The sequence below is a fragment of the Callospermophilus lateralis genome, chromosome 1 (assembly GCF_048772815.1).
Source record: "Callospermophilus lateralis isolate mCalLat2 chromosome 1, mCalLat2.hap1, whole genome shotgun sequence".
NCBI classification, from domain to species: domain Eukaryota; kingdom Metazoa; phylum Chordata; class Mammalia; order Rodentia; family Sciuridae; genus Callospermophilus; species Callospermophilus lateralis.
In genome coordinates this window covers 190170715-190189604 of record NC_135305.1, presented here as the reverse complement: position 1 = coordinate 190189604, position 18890 = coordinate 190170715, and the positions used below count along the sequence as shown (strand labels likewise).

Below are 18890 nucleotides of genomic sequence, written 5' to 3'. Positions count from 1 at the left end.
CTCTTGCCTAGGATCAAATAAGTCTACCTTTTTCTCTGTCTCATGTGATGGGAGGTCTCTGCCCTCCCCCAACTAGGGCTTTTTCCTCCTCTTCCAGTTGAGGTATGGGATTGTCAGCAAAAAGGCACAGTCCTCTGTGAAGCAATCCAATACTGACCTAACCCATGCACATACATGTCTCCAGCTTTGCCCTCCCTTTCCGCACCAATGGCCGAGCACGTGGGAGGTTGCTTCTGCCCATGATCGCATTTGATTCCATTTAGGAATTGCCATATTCAACACCTTGCTTGCTCGATTTTCTCTCCTTTACATAGGTAAACTGAGGCTCAGAGAGCTTCTGCCTTGCTCACCGAAGGGCTGAGGGCTGATTCTTGGATGCACAGGCAAGTTGGGGGAGCTGTGTGGGGCAGCGGGAAAGATGGCAGCCCGAGGCTGGGAGGGGATCTTTAGGGGCGATTTAAATCTCATGGAGGCCACATCCTGATCACTGAGCATGCGGCTTTGCAGAAACAAGAAGGGACGCTTTCCTGTGGGAGCTCAAAGCATCAAGCGTCCCTCTCTTTCCATACTTTCCAAAAGGCTGGGGCTGGGACTGGGAAAATCACCAACTATTACCATCTGGCAAGACTGAGAAACCAGCAGAGGGTCAAGGTCAGAACAGGAGCCTCGGGAAGGCTCCAGGTCCTGGGGGGGTGGCCTCGTGGTGCAGGGGTGTCTGAATGACACAGCGTTTTTTTTGTTTTTTTTTTGGTGTGGACTTGATTTGCTGTGTCACCTCACAGAACACTCAGCCACTGCAGGACTCTGGGGCTGCTCTTATGTGACAGTAACCCAGGCTACTATCTTAGAGGGCACCCTGAGGCTTAGATGAAATCCCACGGAGCGTTCCATTTTCAACACCTGTCAGCCAAGCACTAACTAACAGGCCCAGCATCGCTACTTCTTACTCCAGTTGCTCACTATCAACATCATTATTGATTTGCCCAAGATTCTGTCAGTCTGGCTGCTTCTCTCCCTGTGGCCCATACCTCTCACACCTCCACCGCTCCCAAGGGATCCTGTTCGTTTCCTGTCCTCCTTTATACCTTCTTCAGGACTCTGGAGTCAAAAGACTGGGGTTTTGAGGATGGGCTCCGGTACCCGCCTGACTTGGTGGTGACTCACCCAGCCTCTAGCCCCTGATCTGTAAAATGGGCTGAATCTCCATCCCTCACAGAGTTCTGTGAGGCTCGAAGGATGAGGGTCAGCAAACTCTACAGGTGAGTGCTGCTCTGATGTTTTGGCTCTTCTGAAAGCTTCTGACTTCACCCAGACCCCCTGACTTCATGAGAAGAAGAAAACATTTGCTCTCGGGATCTCTGGCACCTGTGGGTGGCTGAGTCTCCATTGACACCCTTCCTCAGATCTAGTTAGAAAATCAAGGGTCATGCAGACATTCGTTTCCTAATGACCATCCTCTGGCTGGAATGCGTCTTCCACATTTCATGGGTTGGAAATGGACACGAATTCCTATGTCACAAATGGAGGTGGGCCTTCGGGAGGTAATTGGGACTAAATAAGGTCATGAGGCTGGGGCTTTATCAGAAGAGGGGGGACCTGAGCTGGCACCCGAGCTCTGTATCATGTAACACCCTCTACCATGTCATGATTCAGAAGGCCCTCACCAGATTCTGAGCAGCTGTCAATGCTGGGCTTTGGGCTTCCCAGCCTCCAGAACCTCTATTCTTTGTAAATTACGTGTCTCGGGCATTTTGTTATAGCAACAGAAAATGCATCAAGACACACGCCACCCAGGGTCCTCTCTCCTCCTGAGTGGATTGCATGTGTGTGTGTTTAATTGCAATGATGGTTTCTGCTTTGCAGAAGGGTTTATACTCAAAGCTATGAAAGACATAATAAAAAGAAAAATCCATGCTTTCAAAGCACCTCAAGAGTTCCCTATTTTCTAATACATTCCTTCCTCCATAGGTCTCTCTGCACACCCCCCACCTCGAGGCATGGCACATCCAGCTCCCATGCCCAAGGAAACAGTCCTGGCCAGAACTGGCCACCCCATTCCAGAAGCCTGTACTGGGCAGAGAAGAAATGGACATCCAACCAGCAGAGGCCAGCAGAGACCAGGCAGGAGAGATGTGACAGCCGCCTCACCCTCTCCAAGGCTCTAGAAGCTGCAGTGTGACGGCGGCAGGGAGCCCAGAGGCACCAGGAGTCCCCCTCGTACACTCAAGGGAACAGGCCCCCAGAGGTGCTATGACTCCATGTGTCCTGTCCCCCACATTCCTACGCAGAGCCCCAGCCCCCAGGCGGGGGTATTAGGTAGGCCTGGGGAGAATCAGGTCGAGATGAGGTCCCGAGGGCAGGGCCCCACGAAGGCACTGGTCCCCCTGTAAGGAGATCAGAGGACCAGAGGGAGGCGCTCCCTTGCACACTCTCTGCCCCCCTGGAGGACACAGCAGGAAGCCATGCGTCTGGGACCCAGCAGAAGAGCCCTCTCCAAGCACCCACAGACCTGGCTCCCTGATCTTAGACTTCTGGCCTCTTGAGCTGAGAGCAAAAACCTGTGGTGGCCGAGGCCACCTGGTGTCTGAGAGGGCAAGAGGAAGGGGGTTTTCCCAAGGCCATAGATGGAGGTGGTGCCAGGCTGGGAGGAGGGGCAGGAGCCAGGGTGCCACCATGCCACCTCCAATCAGCTTGGCCTGGAGAATCCTCACGGTCTTTCCAACAGCTTCAGGGCTGTCCATGAAGGGGTACCAATGTCCACTGCGGCAGGGGGAGCATGAGCGACAGAGAGGAATGTGATCCTTCTAACGACTGGACTGGCCTGTGCTGGAAAGAGGCCTCTTAAGAGGCAGGGAGCAAGCTGTGGGTAGAGGCCTAAGATGGGTCCCTCTCCCAACATCACGCAGGGGGTTCCTAGGCTGGGCACGGAGGGCAGGAAGGTCTGTCCAGCTCCAGGGAGCCCCTGAGCTCTTGGTTATCAATGGAGAGAGGAACAGATAGGACGGGACTTAGTGGGCACGGCGGGCAGCAGACTCTCAGTTCCCTCCTCCCACCGGCCTCGCCCCCAGGAGGGGGTCTAGAGCTCCTACCAGGATGTCCAGGCAGGCAGCCTTCAGCAGGGTGATCTGGTCTGCGATGGTCAAGCCGGTGAAACCTGGCAGGCGTTTCGCAAACTCCACGATTTTAATAATGCACTTGGTGGCCAGTTCACTGAATTTGTCCCAGAGGCCCAGGTCCAGTCGAACTCGATGGTCAGCACTGGAATTCTGAGAGAGAGAGAGAGAGAGAGAGAGAGAGAGAGAGAAAGGGAGAGAGAGAGAGAGAGAGAATGCCATCAGGTGTGGTTTCTGGAAGCCCAACACAGGCAGAGAGCGCACCGCATCTTCTACTGATGGGCTCATGTTTCAGCTCCGACCTCAGAGCTCCTTGGTGGCAGGATACATTTTTATTTTTATTTATTTTTTTTCCTGTATTTTTTTTTTATTGGTTATTCAAAACATTACAAAGATTTCAGAATCACATCGGTTACACATCCACATTTTTACATAATACCATACATTTTTAGCCTGGATTCATCCTTTTCAAATGCTCAGAATTGTCTACGTGTACCACCAGATAATCACGTAACAGACAAGGGCAAGTTTCTGGGTTTGCAGTTATCCGGCTAATAAATGAAGTCGGGATGACAGAATGAGGATTTACTACTTGTGTATAACCCTGTGAAATGGGGACACTAGGCCCTGACCGTCGGTGGTCAATAATGTCTTTAAAAATGGGTAATGGAAGGCTGGGTGTCATGGCACAAGCCTATCATCATAGTGACTCAGGAGGCTGAGGCAGGAGGATCACAAGTTTGAGACAAGCCTCAGCAACTTAGGGAGGCCCTGTCTCAAAATAAAAACTTTTATAAAAATTAAAAGGGCTTGGGTGTGGCTCAGTGGTAAAGTGGCCCTGAGTTCAATCCCAGTATCAAAACAAAACAAAACACACATGCACGCGTGCGCACACACACACACACACACGCACACACACGTAACTAGCCCATGAGGGTCCTGACGAAAATACACACCACACAGCACCACAGTCTGGCCCAAATCAAACTTGAATCAGATGGAGCCTCTTGATCTAACTGCAGGAAACCCAGGAATATTAATATAAACATGAATATAAACGACCCACAGGAATGCCACTGTCCACCTCCAGAGTTCTGGAAACTCTGGAGAAACAGAGAATGGGTTTCTTCAAGATTTGCACTGGGAAAAATGAAATGGAGAGATATCTGTGGATTAAAAACCCAAATGCTTCAATACTTCTAGATGAGAAATGGGCTTGGGTCTGGAATGTTCCACAAAGGCTCACATGTTGAAGGCTTGATCCGCAATGCAGCGGTGTTTGGAGGTCGCCCTGGGGGCGTGATGGGACCATGAGGGCTCTGACCCCAAGGGTGGATGGGTCCACTGAGGGAGTCAGAGCTGAAGTCACTGTTGGGAGGTGGTGGAGGCTGAAGGAGGTGGGAGTGTGTCCGGGGGGGGCACGCCCTTGGGGGCTCTATGTTGTTCTTCGCCCCTTCCTCTCTCCCTGTGCTTCCCAGATGCCACAAGGTGAGCCGCTCTGCTCCACCATGTCCTATCTGCCATGATATTCTGACTCACCACAGGCCCATTGCAATGGAACCAGCCGTCGCTGGACTGACACCTCTGAGATCATGAGCCCAAATAAACCTTTTCTCCTTCAAAATGCTTTTTCTCAAGTATTGTGTCACAGCAATGAAAAACTAATACAATAAATAAGCCTTGATAACAACTATGCAATGAAGGTTACACAGCATTAATAGGAAGAAAACAGAGATGCTTGCCATGATGTAAATAAACTTAAAAGCATCATGCTAAGTGAAAAAAAACCACACACACACACACACACACACACACACAACTACATTTATATTGCATTCTGGAAAAAGCAAAATTACAGCAATAGAGCATGAATCAGTGATTTCTACGGCCTGGGACTGGATGGCTGTTAAGGCTGCCCATGAACTTCAGGAGGGAACTTTCTGGAGGGAAAGAAATGTTCTGCACCTTGACTGCAGTCAGGCTTACATGACTGGATACTTCTGCCACATTCATTGAACCATATCCTTAAAAAAAGATAAAAAATTGCATCAGGTGAAACACATTCCCCAAACTTGATTTCCCAAAAATATATATATTTAGGAGATATACCAGATGAGGTATGAACCTGATCTGAATCCTGATTCAAATAAACTGTAAAGAGAGATTGGGACAAATATGAGAAAACTAGAAATCTGAGAGATTAAGGCATTGGAGGTACCATTTTTATTTTAGGACGGCAGAGTGAAATAATATTTTATCCGAAAATAAAAATGACACCGATGGTTTGTTTGCAGAAGTTCCTCTGGCTTGGAATAGATATTGAGATGTTTACAGATAACATGATGAGAGGTTTATAATTTACTTCAAAATAATAGGTCGTGCAGAGTATGTGTGCGAGGGCTTTAGAGATAAGGTTGCCCGTGGAGCAATAACAGGGCTTCATGATATACTATTATTCGAACTTTCAGGTTATACTTGAAATTTTTCATAATAAAAATAAAAGACAAAAAAAATGATCACAATAATACTTCCACAACTAAAAGGCTGAGATTGTCTGAGGTTCTGGGTGCCACTGTGGCCTCATGCATAGTAGCAGATGAGCCAAGGCTCCCAAGGGGCAGGAGCTGTCCCATGGTGTACGGCTGGCCCAGGTCTCAGGGAGACGACTCTGGCCCAGTGCTCCTGCCTTCCAAGCAGCGGTTGAGGCTCAATTCTGAGACTCTGTGAGGGGAAGAACTAAGAAAGAGAAGTTCTGCTGGAGAGAGCAAGGATTGTCAAAGGCTTTCACGCCGTCTACAGAGGAGAAAAGACAAGATGATAGATGGGAAGAGAGAGGAGGGGTGGCTCTGTCTTAAAAAACGATGGGCTGAAGGATACAGCCTCACCTGATCCATTTTTTAAAAAAAATCTAAGTTGATTTGATTTCTGTCGCCTGCAATAAGAATAATTCTGACCAATGCACAGTTCTGGCTTATAGGCATTTAGGTCTGAGAGCTTCCCATCCTTCCCAGTCAACCCCCGGGACCATCAGGACTCAAGAGAAGACGTTCTACTCCTCTGCCACCCTCGCCTCCTGCCTGGGTCACTGCAAAAGCCTCCTCACTGGTTTTCCTCTTCCCACTCTGGTCTCATCCAAGCAGTAAGTCACTCTGATCAGAGCAAAAAGGGATCCTTTAAAAACACAAGCCTCTCCTAAAATAGCCTATGCTTTCTGCCTTTCACTCAGGCTAAAGCCAGAGTCCTCTCAAGAGCCTGTAGGGTCCTCCATCTGCCCCCCGGTCCCTTGCCCCAGCCACATAGGTCTCCTGGCTACAAGCCAAGTATGTGCCTGTCCTAGGTCTTTGCTTTGGCTGTCTCGCTTCCCAAGTTGCTCTTCCTCAGATTTCTGCTGGGGGCTCTCCCTGCTTCCTTCAAATATTTGGTCAAAGGTCACCTACTCTTGAGCCTTCCCTTGGTCCCTCTAGGAGGGCGGCAGCAGCCTTCCATCCCCAGCATGGCACACACACCCTATCCTGCTCACGTTCACTGGACTTGTCTCCTGGCGCACACGATCATTGGCTCATTCAATAACGCATCTTGTCTGACTCTTACTGCCCAGGTTGAAAATGACACAGCGATCACACAGTGCGGGCTCAATAAAGATTGTTGAGTGACTCAATGAGTGAAGCTCCCGCAAGCCCCTGCTGCTTGTCTGAGATGCCCCAGGATGACTATCATTTTGAGGATGAGGCTCAGGGGTGCTGGGTGCTAGCCTGGACCTGCTGGTGAAACTGAAAAATCGGTTGCCTCCCAAGGCAGGACTGAGCCACCCAAAGAGAGGTATAAGGTCCCCAGTGGCCCTGTGACAAATGCATCTAGCTCTATAAAGGGAACTCTGTGTCTCAAACAGATATTTCTCCACCTGCGTTAAAGTCAGTTTGCAAGGAGTCCATCAACTCAGTTGTTGCTTTTGCCATCCATCAGCAAGGAGAACCAGAAGAGTTTGCATGCGAGCGGGCAGCCACAGGAGCTGTGACGACGGCGGGGGCCATCGCTGCCTTCCACAACGGTCCTCGCAGACAGTAGGCATGCATCCTCCAGATTTATTTGACTCCTTTCCTCAAGGACCTTGGTGGAATACAGTACACTCGGGAGAACATCAGATCAAGATGTGTGGCCATTCAGGCTGTAATTAAATTTAATAGGCAGTTTATCCGGTTCGTAGGAAGATGACACGGAAGAGAGGGACAGAGGCAAGCTGATGGCGGAAATCATTTCACCATAGAGTATCCATCTGGAAAGAAAGACATTGCCCGGCCCAGCAAGTGTGAACGAAATCTTCATCAGTGTGGATGGGGTCCCTCCATCATGGCCAGGGCTGAGGCAGAGAAGCCTGTCGCACCTTCTATTAAAAATAATGCACAGCCGTCGTAACGGCATGTAAATCTAACTCACTATTATGCAAACTGAAGGGAAGAGGCAGTTAATAAAACACAAAATAACCCGGTGTTTTATTATACCGGTTGCTGGATTCATAGGCACGAGGCTTAAAATGGCTTATATATTATCTTACAGCCGCAGCACGCAGAGCCCCGGCCTGTTGGGGCTGGTGACGGAGGCGGCTGCAGGGAGCATTGAGGATCAGATGGAGGGTCCTCAGGAGCATTTCTAAATGTGCAGGGGATGGAGGGGGACAAGGAGAAGGAGGGGACAGGAGGTGATGGATGGTCACAGCAGAAGGGCAGGGCAGGCTGGTGGGCATGCACTCTCCTCTCTCACTGCTGAGGGCCCAGCCTGGGCTGGGTCTCCCCAGAAAGATCCCTGGGGCAGGAGCTCAGGCCCACCTTCCTAGAAGCTGCACAGCAGCAGCCCATATGGAGGAATGAGCTCTAAGGCCCCCCAGGGCCATCTTAAGCCCAACGCTACTAGGCAATCCAATTAAATGGTAATTTTTTGCCTTGCAAATAGGTCCCTTTCTTCTGTTGGTTTGGTTCTCTTGCTGCTTTTCTGGCTGGCATTACTTTCAGAAAAAGACCCGTGAATAGTGGCTGAGTCGCCAGGGTCTTTAAAACTTCACCAATGGCAGCTTCTGGCTACCACGGCAGTTGATTCCAAGCTAAAGAGGAAATGCAAACTTTTTTTTAAAGGGAAAAAAAAAAAGGAATTAAAGTTCTGTAGGGATGTTGGGAGCCTCCACGGAGGCAGGGAGCCCTGTTCTTTCTGAGGTCTCAGGTCTTTGGATCATCCTGAGAAATGGGAGTTCTTTCAAGTTCTAACTGTAGAATGTTCCTGCTTTGTTTTTTAAACACACAAATACACACATGCATACATAGATATATGTATCTATATGCCTACACACATATGTATATAAAATAATAATTATTAATTATCATTTCCTTAATAATAATACTAATGACCACTCATTACCTAAGGCTTACCTCATGCCAGGAACCATTCTGTATGCTCTATTAACTTATGTCCTACAGCACCCCCATGAGGTGAATAATATTATGGTTCCATTTGGCTGATGAGCAGGCTGAGGCCCCAAGAAGTTCAACCACTTGTGCAAAATCCCCCAGGCCAAGCCGATGCAAAATGTGATTTGCCAAAACAGGCAGGCTACGGCATCGGTACTTCCCCTCTGCATATACGACATGACCCTTTGGGCTCTTGGTTCCTAACATGTTCTACTTCCTGGTCCAAACTTTGGCCTCCTAAAGTCTGTGCTGTAATTGTGATCTTCTTCCCGGCTGGAAAATCTGGGTGCTTCCTTGGGTTGGCTACAGATCCCCAGCATGGTTATGGAGAGAATATTAGGTGTCAGGCCAGCATCTCTTTGTGGTCAAAGTGTATCTAGGCACTATGACAACATGGCCTCCAGAGCATATCAGTGGAGGATGAGACACAGAGGCCCCCAACCACAGGCAGCCTTTCCTCAGAGCCCAGAAGCCCTCTGCCAGTGAGCAGAGGGAGCTTGGAAGCCACTCTGTGACTCCAAGTGGAAAGGTGGGCATTGTCTTCAAGGCACGACTTGGGTGGAGAGGGCTCCATGGATTTGGCAGTGAGCAGGAGACAGGTAGGGAGGTCCCTAAAATCCTCCAAGTGTTTCCTAGCTGTCTGGCTAAGAGCAAGATGGATGATGAAGGAGAGTCTTAAATGCAATGTTTTAGGGGTACCCCTGGATCTCTGATGCTTAAGATTCCTGGGCCTGGACCAAGCCTGGAGGGGCCTCTCTGCACTGCAGTAACCTCTTCACTTCTGCAGGAGATTCTCTGCAAAGCTCCAGGCCACGTTCACGTTGTTTCCTTGGCGGGGAGTATCTTTTCCTTTTTCCACCACCCAGCCAGACCCTGGGAACTTAATAGTGCCTAGAAAACATTTTTCTCCAAAAGATGAGGATCTAAAAGCTCACAACACTTGTCAGAAAATTTGATCTTCAGCCAGACTTTGCAACAGAGCTGCGAGCAACGAAGGGTAAACACAGTCACTCCAGTTCTGCTCTCACAGGTATTACGGATTGAACTGTGTGTCCCCAACAGATATGTTATGGTCCTAACACCCAAGACTGCAGAATGACTGCTTGGAAATAGAGTCTTTACAAAGGCAATTAAGTTTAAGTAAGGTCACTAGGGTGGACCCTAATTCAGTATAAACAGTAACCTCATAAAATGGGGGAAACGGGGACCCCCACCTTGGGAATGTGACCTGAAGACCCAAGGGAGAAGAAGGACGTAGGAAGATGGAGGAGTGGCATGCACCTATAAGTCAAGAAGTGCCAAAGGCAGCTCTTGGCATCAGAAGGTATCAGAGGCAAGGGAGGATTCCCCCAGAACTTTCAGAAGGAGCAAGGCCCTGGTGGCAGCTTCAGAACTGTGGGACAATTATCTAATGTCCTCTCAAGTCCTCCAGTTTGAATTCCTTTATTATGGCAGCCCTAGGAAATGGACACCCTAGGCATGCAGTAAGCATGCGCTGGAGGATCAAAGAAAGTTCTGAGGATATGCACCAGGCAAGGGTTTTATACTGGAAAGAAATGGAGGCTTATGAAGTTATGGGCTGGTTCAAGGTGAGGGAGGCTTGGGAGGGGACACAGTAGGGATTGGAACTCAGGTCTCCTGACTCCCCACTTATCTTCCACCTCACCTGGTGCACCTCTCCTGGGAGGCTGACCTCCCTGAGTTTCAGGTTTTGATTATCTGCCTGACCACAAATGTTACTTGTCTAAAAAGAAAGCCAAGCCCGTGAATGGCTGGAATTGCACACAGACTCCTTCGTGAGGTGCACATCTCCTAGAAAGTCTTCAGGTGGCTTAATGATTATGTTTGTGGTCAATTTTCTTTCTTTTCTTATGGGGCACTTGAAATTGAACTCAGGGGCACTAGACCACTGAGCCACATCCCCAGCCCCATTTTGTACTTTACTTAGAAACAGGGTCTCCCTGAGTTGCTTAGCACCTCACTGTGGCTGAGGCTGGCTTTGAACTCGTGATTCTCCCACCTCAGCCCCCTGAGCCGCTGGGATTACAAGGAGTACACCACCTCACCCAACCTTTCTTATTTTTTATGCTTATTTTTTTTAAAAAAATAACTTTGTTCTTATTGATTTTATTTTTATGTGTTGCTGGGGATCGAAACCAATGCCTCACATGTGCTAGGCAAGTGCTCTACCACTGAGCCACCACCCCAGCCCTGTTTGCGGTCATTTTTCTGAGTAGGTTAAGGGCTTCTTAAATCAGTTCAAATCCATGAGCCCCTCAGAGGACATCTTACATCCCACCAGCCCTGAAGGGTGATGAACAGCTCCACAGGGCTGGTTGGGGCCACGCTGCCTGGAAATCTCAGGTCACACCTCCCATCGCCCTCTTCAAGAACTTGGGCACATGGCTTTTAATAATGACAAGATGTTCGTCATACGATCCAGAGGGGAACACTTGCCTGTCTGCACACCTCCTCTCCCCCAGAAACTGTGAGATCCTCGGATACATTTTTCTCAGGCAACCCAATGATACAAGCATCAGTACAATTCCCATGGTACCAGTGAAGGAGCTGAGGATCAGATGGTGGTGTAAAGTTTGCAAGGTTACGCACCTCCTAAGTAGCACAGGCAAGACTTTGCATCTGGGTTTAGGAATCCCCCCAAACCCTGGTTACACGGTTGCAAGGTTTGGATTTGGGTCTACAAAACCCTCTGAACCCCAGTGACATAGTTGCTAGGGGCAACTGAAGGAGGCAGCGTCAGCATCCTCAGAGTGAGGACATTTCCTCTGTTCCCTTCTGCTCTGGAACACGCCTCTATATATAGCTACTCCTCTGCTTTCTACCTTTCCACCCGGAGTTCACCCCACTCCCTTTTTGTGCAGAGAGGTCATTGGTTAGACAACTTCCCAAGAAGCACACCAACTCCAAAGCTGGCAGGTGGGCACCCTGCCCAGGCCTGGTGGGCAGATATTTCTGCTTCCCTCATTCATTCTTGCTACCTCCTGGTACCTGACCGTTTGTCCCAAATCAGCCCTAATTAGGGAAGGAAAAGGAGCTACTCTCTGAACGATTCCTAGGTGGGCGGCTGGCTGCCTGCCTTTTTTTTATTCCTGTCTACCCACTTATTCTGAAGGCATCTGACAGGGATGCCACTCTGGTGAAGGTGGCAGGAAGTTTCTTGCAGAGGAAGCAACTGCCTATCTAAAAAAAGCTCTTTGAAAAACTGCTCGACTGGGAGCTGAGCGGAGAATGTGTTATGGCTTCTGTTATTTATTTATATTCCCACCTACTTCCAGAAAGGATTTGAAGTCGCTTACAATAAAAACAAAACGAGATACGCGTGCAGATAGTAGAATTACAGAGAAAGGCCAGCTGAGATAACAGTTCCCAAGGCAGGGAGCGGGCAGTGCGCATCACCAAGGAGGCTGTGCCTCCCAGTGGTTAGGGTCTAGCCTCTGAGATGAACTTGTATTTCTATTTTCTCTGCTTGATTGAAAAAGGTGCAGAAATGTCCCAATGAAGTTCTTGTGGTTTAGCTATGAGGTGTCCCCCAAAAGTTCATGTGTGAGACAAAGCAGGACTGGGGGGCATATGTTTCTGCTTCCCTCAGAGATGAGATGATTAGATTATGAAAGATGTAACCTAACCGTGGATTAATCCACTTGAATGGATTAACTGGGTGGTAACTATAGGCAGGTAGGGTTTGTTGGGAGAAAGTAGGTCACTGGGGACATGCCTTTAGAGTTTCTATTTTGTCCCTGGCACCTTGTGTGCGCATTCTCTCTCTCTCTCTCTCTCTCTCTCTCTCTCTCTCTCTCTCTCTCTCTCTCCTTCCTGGCTGTCAAGTCCTGAGCCACTTTCTTCTGCCATGTCCTCCCGCCATGATATTCCGCCTCATCTTTGGCCCAAAGGAGCTGGCCGACCATGGACTGAATCTCTGAGCTGAAACTAAACTTCTCCTCCCCTAGGTTGTTCTGGTCAGGCACTTTGGACACAGTGACATAACACTGACTAAAACAAAAGTGCTTAGGATGATAGGCCCCACTTGACAAGATGGCATCTCTCCCCCAAAGCGGGGTGAATAGGAAAAGGCCCAAGAGGCCCAGTGGACAGTGCCTCTGCCTTGGGCCTGAAGCCAACCCTGAAACTAGGATTTGAATGCAAATAGCTTATGTGGGAGGAGATCCCAGGAAACCTGGGAAGGGTTGAGGGCGGATGGAAGTCAGTACAGACCATCACTGGGCATCGGGGCTTGTGGAACTCTGGGAGATGGCGGACAGAGTGCCCGAGAGCCATCCTGCCCACATGGCAAGGAGGCCGGGGTGCTGGCCCACCGGCTTCTGTTGATCTGTGGTTGGAGGCTGGCTGCTCACACGTGAGCCACCCCAGAGCCCAGGCCACACCAGGGTGTGTTCTGGGGGGACACTGCCTGTGTCTTGCCCCTCTGCAGATCAGAATGTGGCCCACTTCACCTGGTTGCCACCTAAGTCAGGGTCTGGGGGACTGACTAGGCCCCTCTAAGAGGAGGAGGGAAGAGGGCAGGAGGACTGTATTTCCATCCGCTGGGTCTCACTTCATGACCCGGCGCCAAGCCTCCTCTTTCAGGAAGACCTCCTGACTCGGGTCTCTTTTCCTTTGCTGGAGAGAAAGGTTTGATGTATTCCTGAAAAACAAGTACCTCCTCCTGACCAGATGCCTCCGGGGGTTCCTGCTTCCACTGTACCTTGTCAACTGACCTCTTGGTCTCCTCTGTGTGTAGGAGTTGAGAGATCCGCCCCTGGAATAGAACTGTTCGGGTTCAAGTCTCACCCCTGCCGCCTGACTCTGAGGCCATAAGGACGGGGGGATGTCTGACCAGAGGCGTCAGTTTCCCCCACCATTTACAGATGATACACAGACTCCTCGAGGGGCATTCAAGATCCTGTGGGGCATCCCCCATCCTCACTCCCACTTCCGGCTCAGCATGGCCCTGCCATTCCACAGTGCTCCACTGCCTTAGCTTCTGCATTTCAAGAGGCCCAAACATCATTCTAGTTATGTCCACTCGTTTGTCAAATATCCACGGGTGCCTACGCTGTGCCACACACACCAGGAATACCCACCATGAATACAACACGAGCCAAAACGCCTTGGAAAAAATCCAAGGATCTCGGACATCTCCACCAGCACATCCTAGACCAGCCAACTAACGCCTCCCACGTTGTCATCTCCTCTCCCCCACGTCCCCCTTCTTGATTCCTAACTGTAGTGAGAGCCCTTTCTCACAGAATAGTGGGAAGCACAGGGGACCACGCACCCGGGGGGGGCGCCTCGACTCTGCTCTTCCAGGCCCCGGCTTGGGTCTATATACACATATCCGCTCCCCAAAGCCAGACCCTGGCCCAGGAAATGGCCCCAGCCATCTTGGTTGGATTTTATAGCTGGATTGGTGTTTTTAAAAGACTGATCCCATACCCACTCTGGGCTCCCTCTGGGTTCTGTATAGGTGTTTACGTGACACCTGTAATTCTTGGTTGGCTTGATTTACTTCCTTCACTAGACCAAAGCCCCTGAGAGCAGCAACAGATAGCTCATGCTGCCCATGCCTGGCATTCAAGGGGGCATATAGGAAATGTTCAGTGCCGGGGACTGAACCCAGGACCTTCTGCGAACTAGGCAAGCTCTCTTCCACACCTATTATTGCTGCTTCTTCTTCTTCTTCTTCTTCTTCTTTTTTTTTTCCATTACTGCTTCTTGAGCAAAACATGCATGACTAATGGAACTGGGGAAATACCCATCTACTCATAACTGTCTGAAGGCCACCACCTGCAGAGATATGGCCACTGTGCAGCCCCACTCGGCTGATATGCAAGTCCTGGGATGTTCCTACCAGGCCCAGGGCAGAGTGGGTGTGAGGGTCTGTGCCCACACTCCCAGCAACCGGGGTGGGAGCGGCTCTTACCGTGGTGTATTTGCCCAGCTGGCAGAGAGAGGGGAAGGTTTCCTGGTGAGCTTTCCGGATCTTCTCTGTGAGGTCGTCCAGCTCCGCAGTCATCTCATAGCTCTCTGTACATTCCTGCTTCGAGGGCTCCTTCTTCTTCTTGTTCCTGTCATTCCTGACAGCTGGAAATGAGAGACAGGACAAATCAGAGATCACTTCAATGCTGGGCCTGGGCTGCCTGGGCCAGGAGGTTTCATCGGATACTTAGAATGGGAACAGAAGGGAGAGGTGGGATACGGACATCCTGGGGGGAAGGGGGCTGTGCAGCCGGGGGCCTGGACAGACAGCGAGGACTGTACGTCTGTGTGTGCACCCGCCAGTTCTTAGGAAAAGCTCAGGACACCTGGAAAGCTGAGCCTTGGCTAGTGTGAGGGAACTTTCTGTGTGGACTGGGTCCCTTGAAGAAAAAAAGATTCTTCCAAGAGTGCTGCTCCCAGCTCCAGAGGGGACGCCCTCTGGTGCCAGGGAGTAAAGTCCTTGAACAAAGCCCCTGCGGCTTCACAGCTGGTATTCCCCAGCCCAGCCTCTGGGTGTCTTTGCTTTCCAGCTTTCTGACCGAATGATCGCTTATTGAAGAGATGTGTCTTAAGAATGATAAGATGATGGTTTTTATCTTCTCATGTTTTTCTGCTTGCAACATTTTCTTTAATAACCTTATAAATAACAAAAGACAATATGGTATTTTTGGGGGGAAGGGGGAGGAACCAGGGATTGAACTCAGGGGCACTCAACCACTGAGCCACATCCCCAGCCTTATTGTGTATTTTTTTTTTTTTTTAGAGACAGAGTCTCACTGAGTTGCCTAGTGCCTCGCGGTTGCCAAGACTGGCTTAGAACTCACGATCCACCTGCCTCAGCCTCCTGAGCCGCTGGGATTACAGGCATGCCCCTCTGTGCCTGGCTTAATGTTATTTTAAAGGAGTATGGAACGCTCAGCCTGTAAACCCATCCATTCGTTCACCTGTTCATTCACAGATGCTCCATTCCAGGGCCCACCTGGCCTGCGGCACCTCAGCGTGGCCGCCTCAGCTCCTGCACGGTCGGGCTCAGGCCCGGGTGCTGTGGAAGGCCTGTGCTTCTTCCCACAGTTCAGGCCTCTCAGATGACGGCAAATCAGAGTGTAACTCAACGCCCAGCCCCTGGCTAGGATCTCCTGGGGAAGGAAACTGAAACCCGGGGAGGCGGACAGGTGAAACTGCACCATGCAATCCCCTCCGGGGAGTCCATGTTCCCTGGGGACCCAGGGGTGCCAGGCTGGACTCTGCCTGGCTGCGTCTGCCACCACTGTGACCTGGGAATCTATGCTGCAAAATGACCCAGGGCATAATCTGATCTGCCCTAAGAGGATTTGGTCCTGGGTTGCCCACGCAAGGACATGCCGGCCATTTGAGAACTGGCAGGCCCCTGGGTCCACGCTGGGGGAGTAGAAGAAAGACAGGGAGAGAGGAGAAAAGGTAAAAGGAAAGAGGGAGTTGGAAAGGAGGACAGAGAAAAGGGGAGGTGAATGGCACTGGGACAGGAGAGCCCGGGAGGAAGGCCAGTCCGGGAGGAGAGGGCTTGGCTTGGACATCTTGGAGACCTTCCTGGCAGCTTTATCTCCAGAACTGCACTGAGTCCCCTTATCAGGCAAGAAATTTAAAACCCATCCTGCTGGTAAAGAAACTGAGTCCGAGGAGGCTGAGGACTGTGTGCATGTTTATGTGACCAATGGGTCTTAGCTCCCTTGGACTCAGTTATTCCCAAGGAAGGGACATGTTTGAGGAGAACATGGTTCCTAGTGTTGGGTTTCCCCCAAGACTCTGAAACATCCCTGTCCTAGTCACTGGAGGGAGAGGGAGGACTGGGTACTCACTCTCAACTGTATTCTTTTCCAGTACAGATCTGTGACCAGACCCTTCCCAAGACAGAAGCTTCCTAAGCTGATGGGGGAAATCTTCCAAATACGTGGCTTTGGCAGCTACTTTGGTGTAGGAGGCAGGGCAAAAGGGCGTCATGTAGGATTTCAAGGCAGGAAGAAAATAAAGAATATAGTAGGCAAAAAAGATACAGTGAGAGGGCACGGGCAGCTTGTGGTGGCAGAGATGCCCCCGTGGTGCTTCTAGGGAGGGGTTGGGGGGTATGGCAGAGGCTATGCCACAATCAAATCTAAGCTACAAAGATATTCTGCAAGCAGAGTCCCAAGGAAAAGTTTGGCAAAGTGATGACAGTTATCGTATTGAACCAGTAATTCCTAGGTTCGACCCAAGAGAACTAAAAATAGATGCCCACGTCAAACTTGAACACGACCGTCCGCAGCGACATTGTGTATAATAGCTCAAAAGTGGAAGCAACCCAAATGTCCATCAAATGATCAGTGGAGAAACAAAATGTGGTCCAGCTGTAAAATGGAGAATTATCTGTCATTAAAAGGAACGAAGTATTGACACGTGTTCTAACACAGACGGACCCGGAAAATATTGTGCTGAGTGGAAGAGCCAGTCATCAGGGACCACATGTTGTATGATTCTATTTATAGAATCAGAATAAGCAAATCCACAGACCCCATAGTGGACTCGTGGTCACCAAGGGCTGGGATGGGGGACAGGGATAAGGAGTGAGCACTGATGGGTATGGGGGTTTCTCTTCGAGGAGATAAAAATGTTCTGGCCCTTAAAGATCATATAATTTTGTGAATACGCTACACTGAATTGTATACTTTAAAATGATCAGTGTTCCCAGTGGCTTGGGAGGCTGAGGCAGGAGGACCGTGAGTTCAAAGCCAGCCTCAGCAACAGTGAGGTGCTGAGCAACTCAGTGAGACCCTGTCTCTAAATAAAATACAAAATAGGGCTGGGGATGTGGGTCAGCGGCCGAGTGTCCCTGAGTTCAATCCCCGGTACAAAAACAACAACAACAACAACAAAATTGATGGGTATTGTGCCCTGTGAATTATATCTCAAAACAATCACCAAAAGAATCCTAGGGCCATGAGGAACTGGACCACAGGAACTGCCTAGACTAGACTCAGAAATCAAGCAGCACTTACAACCACTGAAACACAAAGTGGCAAGAGTAATACTAGTTCGTGATGGCTTTTTGAGGGCCAGACAACACTTCAGGTAGTTTAGGAACTCTAGCTCATGAAATCCCACAGTCACCTGGGTGAGGTGGCCATTATAATCCCATTTGTACAGGCCCAAGAACACCCTGTTAGAAAGTAGCCGAGTGAGGAGTTCAGGGGAACATGCAGAAAGGCAGAGAGAGGCCAGGTGTGGTGGCGCACACCTGTAATCCCAGCCACTCGGGAGGCTGAGGCAGGAGGATCGTGAGTTCAAAGCCAGCCTCAGCAAAAAGCGAGGTGCTGAGCAACTCAGTGAGACCCTGTCTCTACATAAAATATAAAATAGGGCTGGGGATGGCCATCAAACAAGCACCCTGACATTACCCACAGCCCCAGCCCAGCAGGTGTGTGGGCCTGTGTTCCAGCAGACTCCGCCTCACTCCCCCACTCCAAAAAGCTTACTTGAATAAATACACCTCTACCTTTCAGGGAGGGGACACTCTGAGCTGTCACTATGCCCAAGCCAAAAGTAAGAGCCAGGTCATGTAGAAAGGGGATCTTGGTGAGGTACAGTGGGGTACAAACTCCCTGGGTTGTGTGGTGACAGCATCCGCCATTTGCAAGACATCAGCTGCAAAGCTGGATCACCTTCTTCCATAATTTAGGGTCCAAACGGGAGCATCCTCAGCAGCTGGTGGCCAGAGACCAGTGTGTAACCTCAGGTCACCTTCCAGACCCCTCTGATCCTCCATAAGCCGTGTCCCACCGCTGCCTGCCTGTCTAAGGACTCCCGGGACCCCAGAATCTCTCCCACACTGTCACACGAAGCTCTGCTCCACGAAGCTTCCTAAGCTGATGGGAAAATCTTCCAAACATGTGGCTTTGGCTGCTACTTTGCTCCATGGTTTTAAACTCTGGTGGAAGACAGATGTGGCATTTGGCCCAGGCACGGGGGTGACTACCAAGGAACATCAGAATCAAGGGTGCCCTGCACAGGAAGCCATGGGGCCCTGGGGACGGGGGCTCTGACCAGCTGTTGGGGATGGCTGGCCCCTCTGAGGCCTCTAGGTCAGGAGCCCCTGGGGCGGGGAAGGGCAAGGGCTTTCCACCTTGTAGGCCACCAGTGAGGGGCAGGGGGTGACACAGGTGCCGGAGGGGAAGCCCGAGATCTGCAGCAAGTGCCAGCTCCAGGGCTCACCACCTGGGGTGGGGCCCAGAGGCGTCCCCACCTCTCCCAGGCCCTCTTCCCTGATGGCAGTTGCACCCCCACTGAGCTGCTCGGGTGTGGTGCTAGAGGAGAC

The 18890-nt window shown here is 50.4% G+C and overlaps 1 protein-coding gene across 1 annotated transcript in view; it reads right to left on the bottom strand.

The window, feature by feature from the left end:
- Rarb (retinoic acid receptor beta) overlaps positions 1-18890 on the bottom strand; it is a 164789-nt gene that overhangs the window by 13877 nt on the left and 132022 nt on the right. The window contains exons 4-5 of the mRNA XM_076842965.1: positions 14511-14671; positions 3090-3266 (exon numbers count right to left, since the gene is read on the bottom strand). Coding sequence (XP_076699080.1) covers positions 3090-3266; positions 14511-14671 — 338 coding nt within the window. The remainder of the gene's footprint in view (positions 1-3089; positions 3267-14510; positions 14672-18890) is intronic.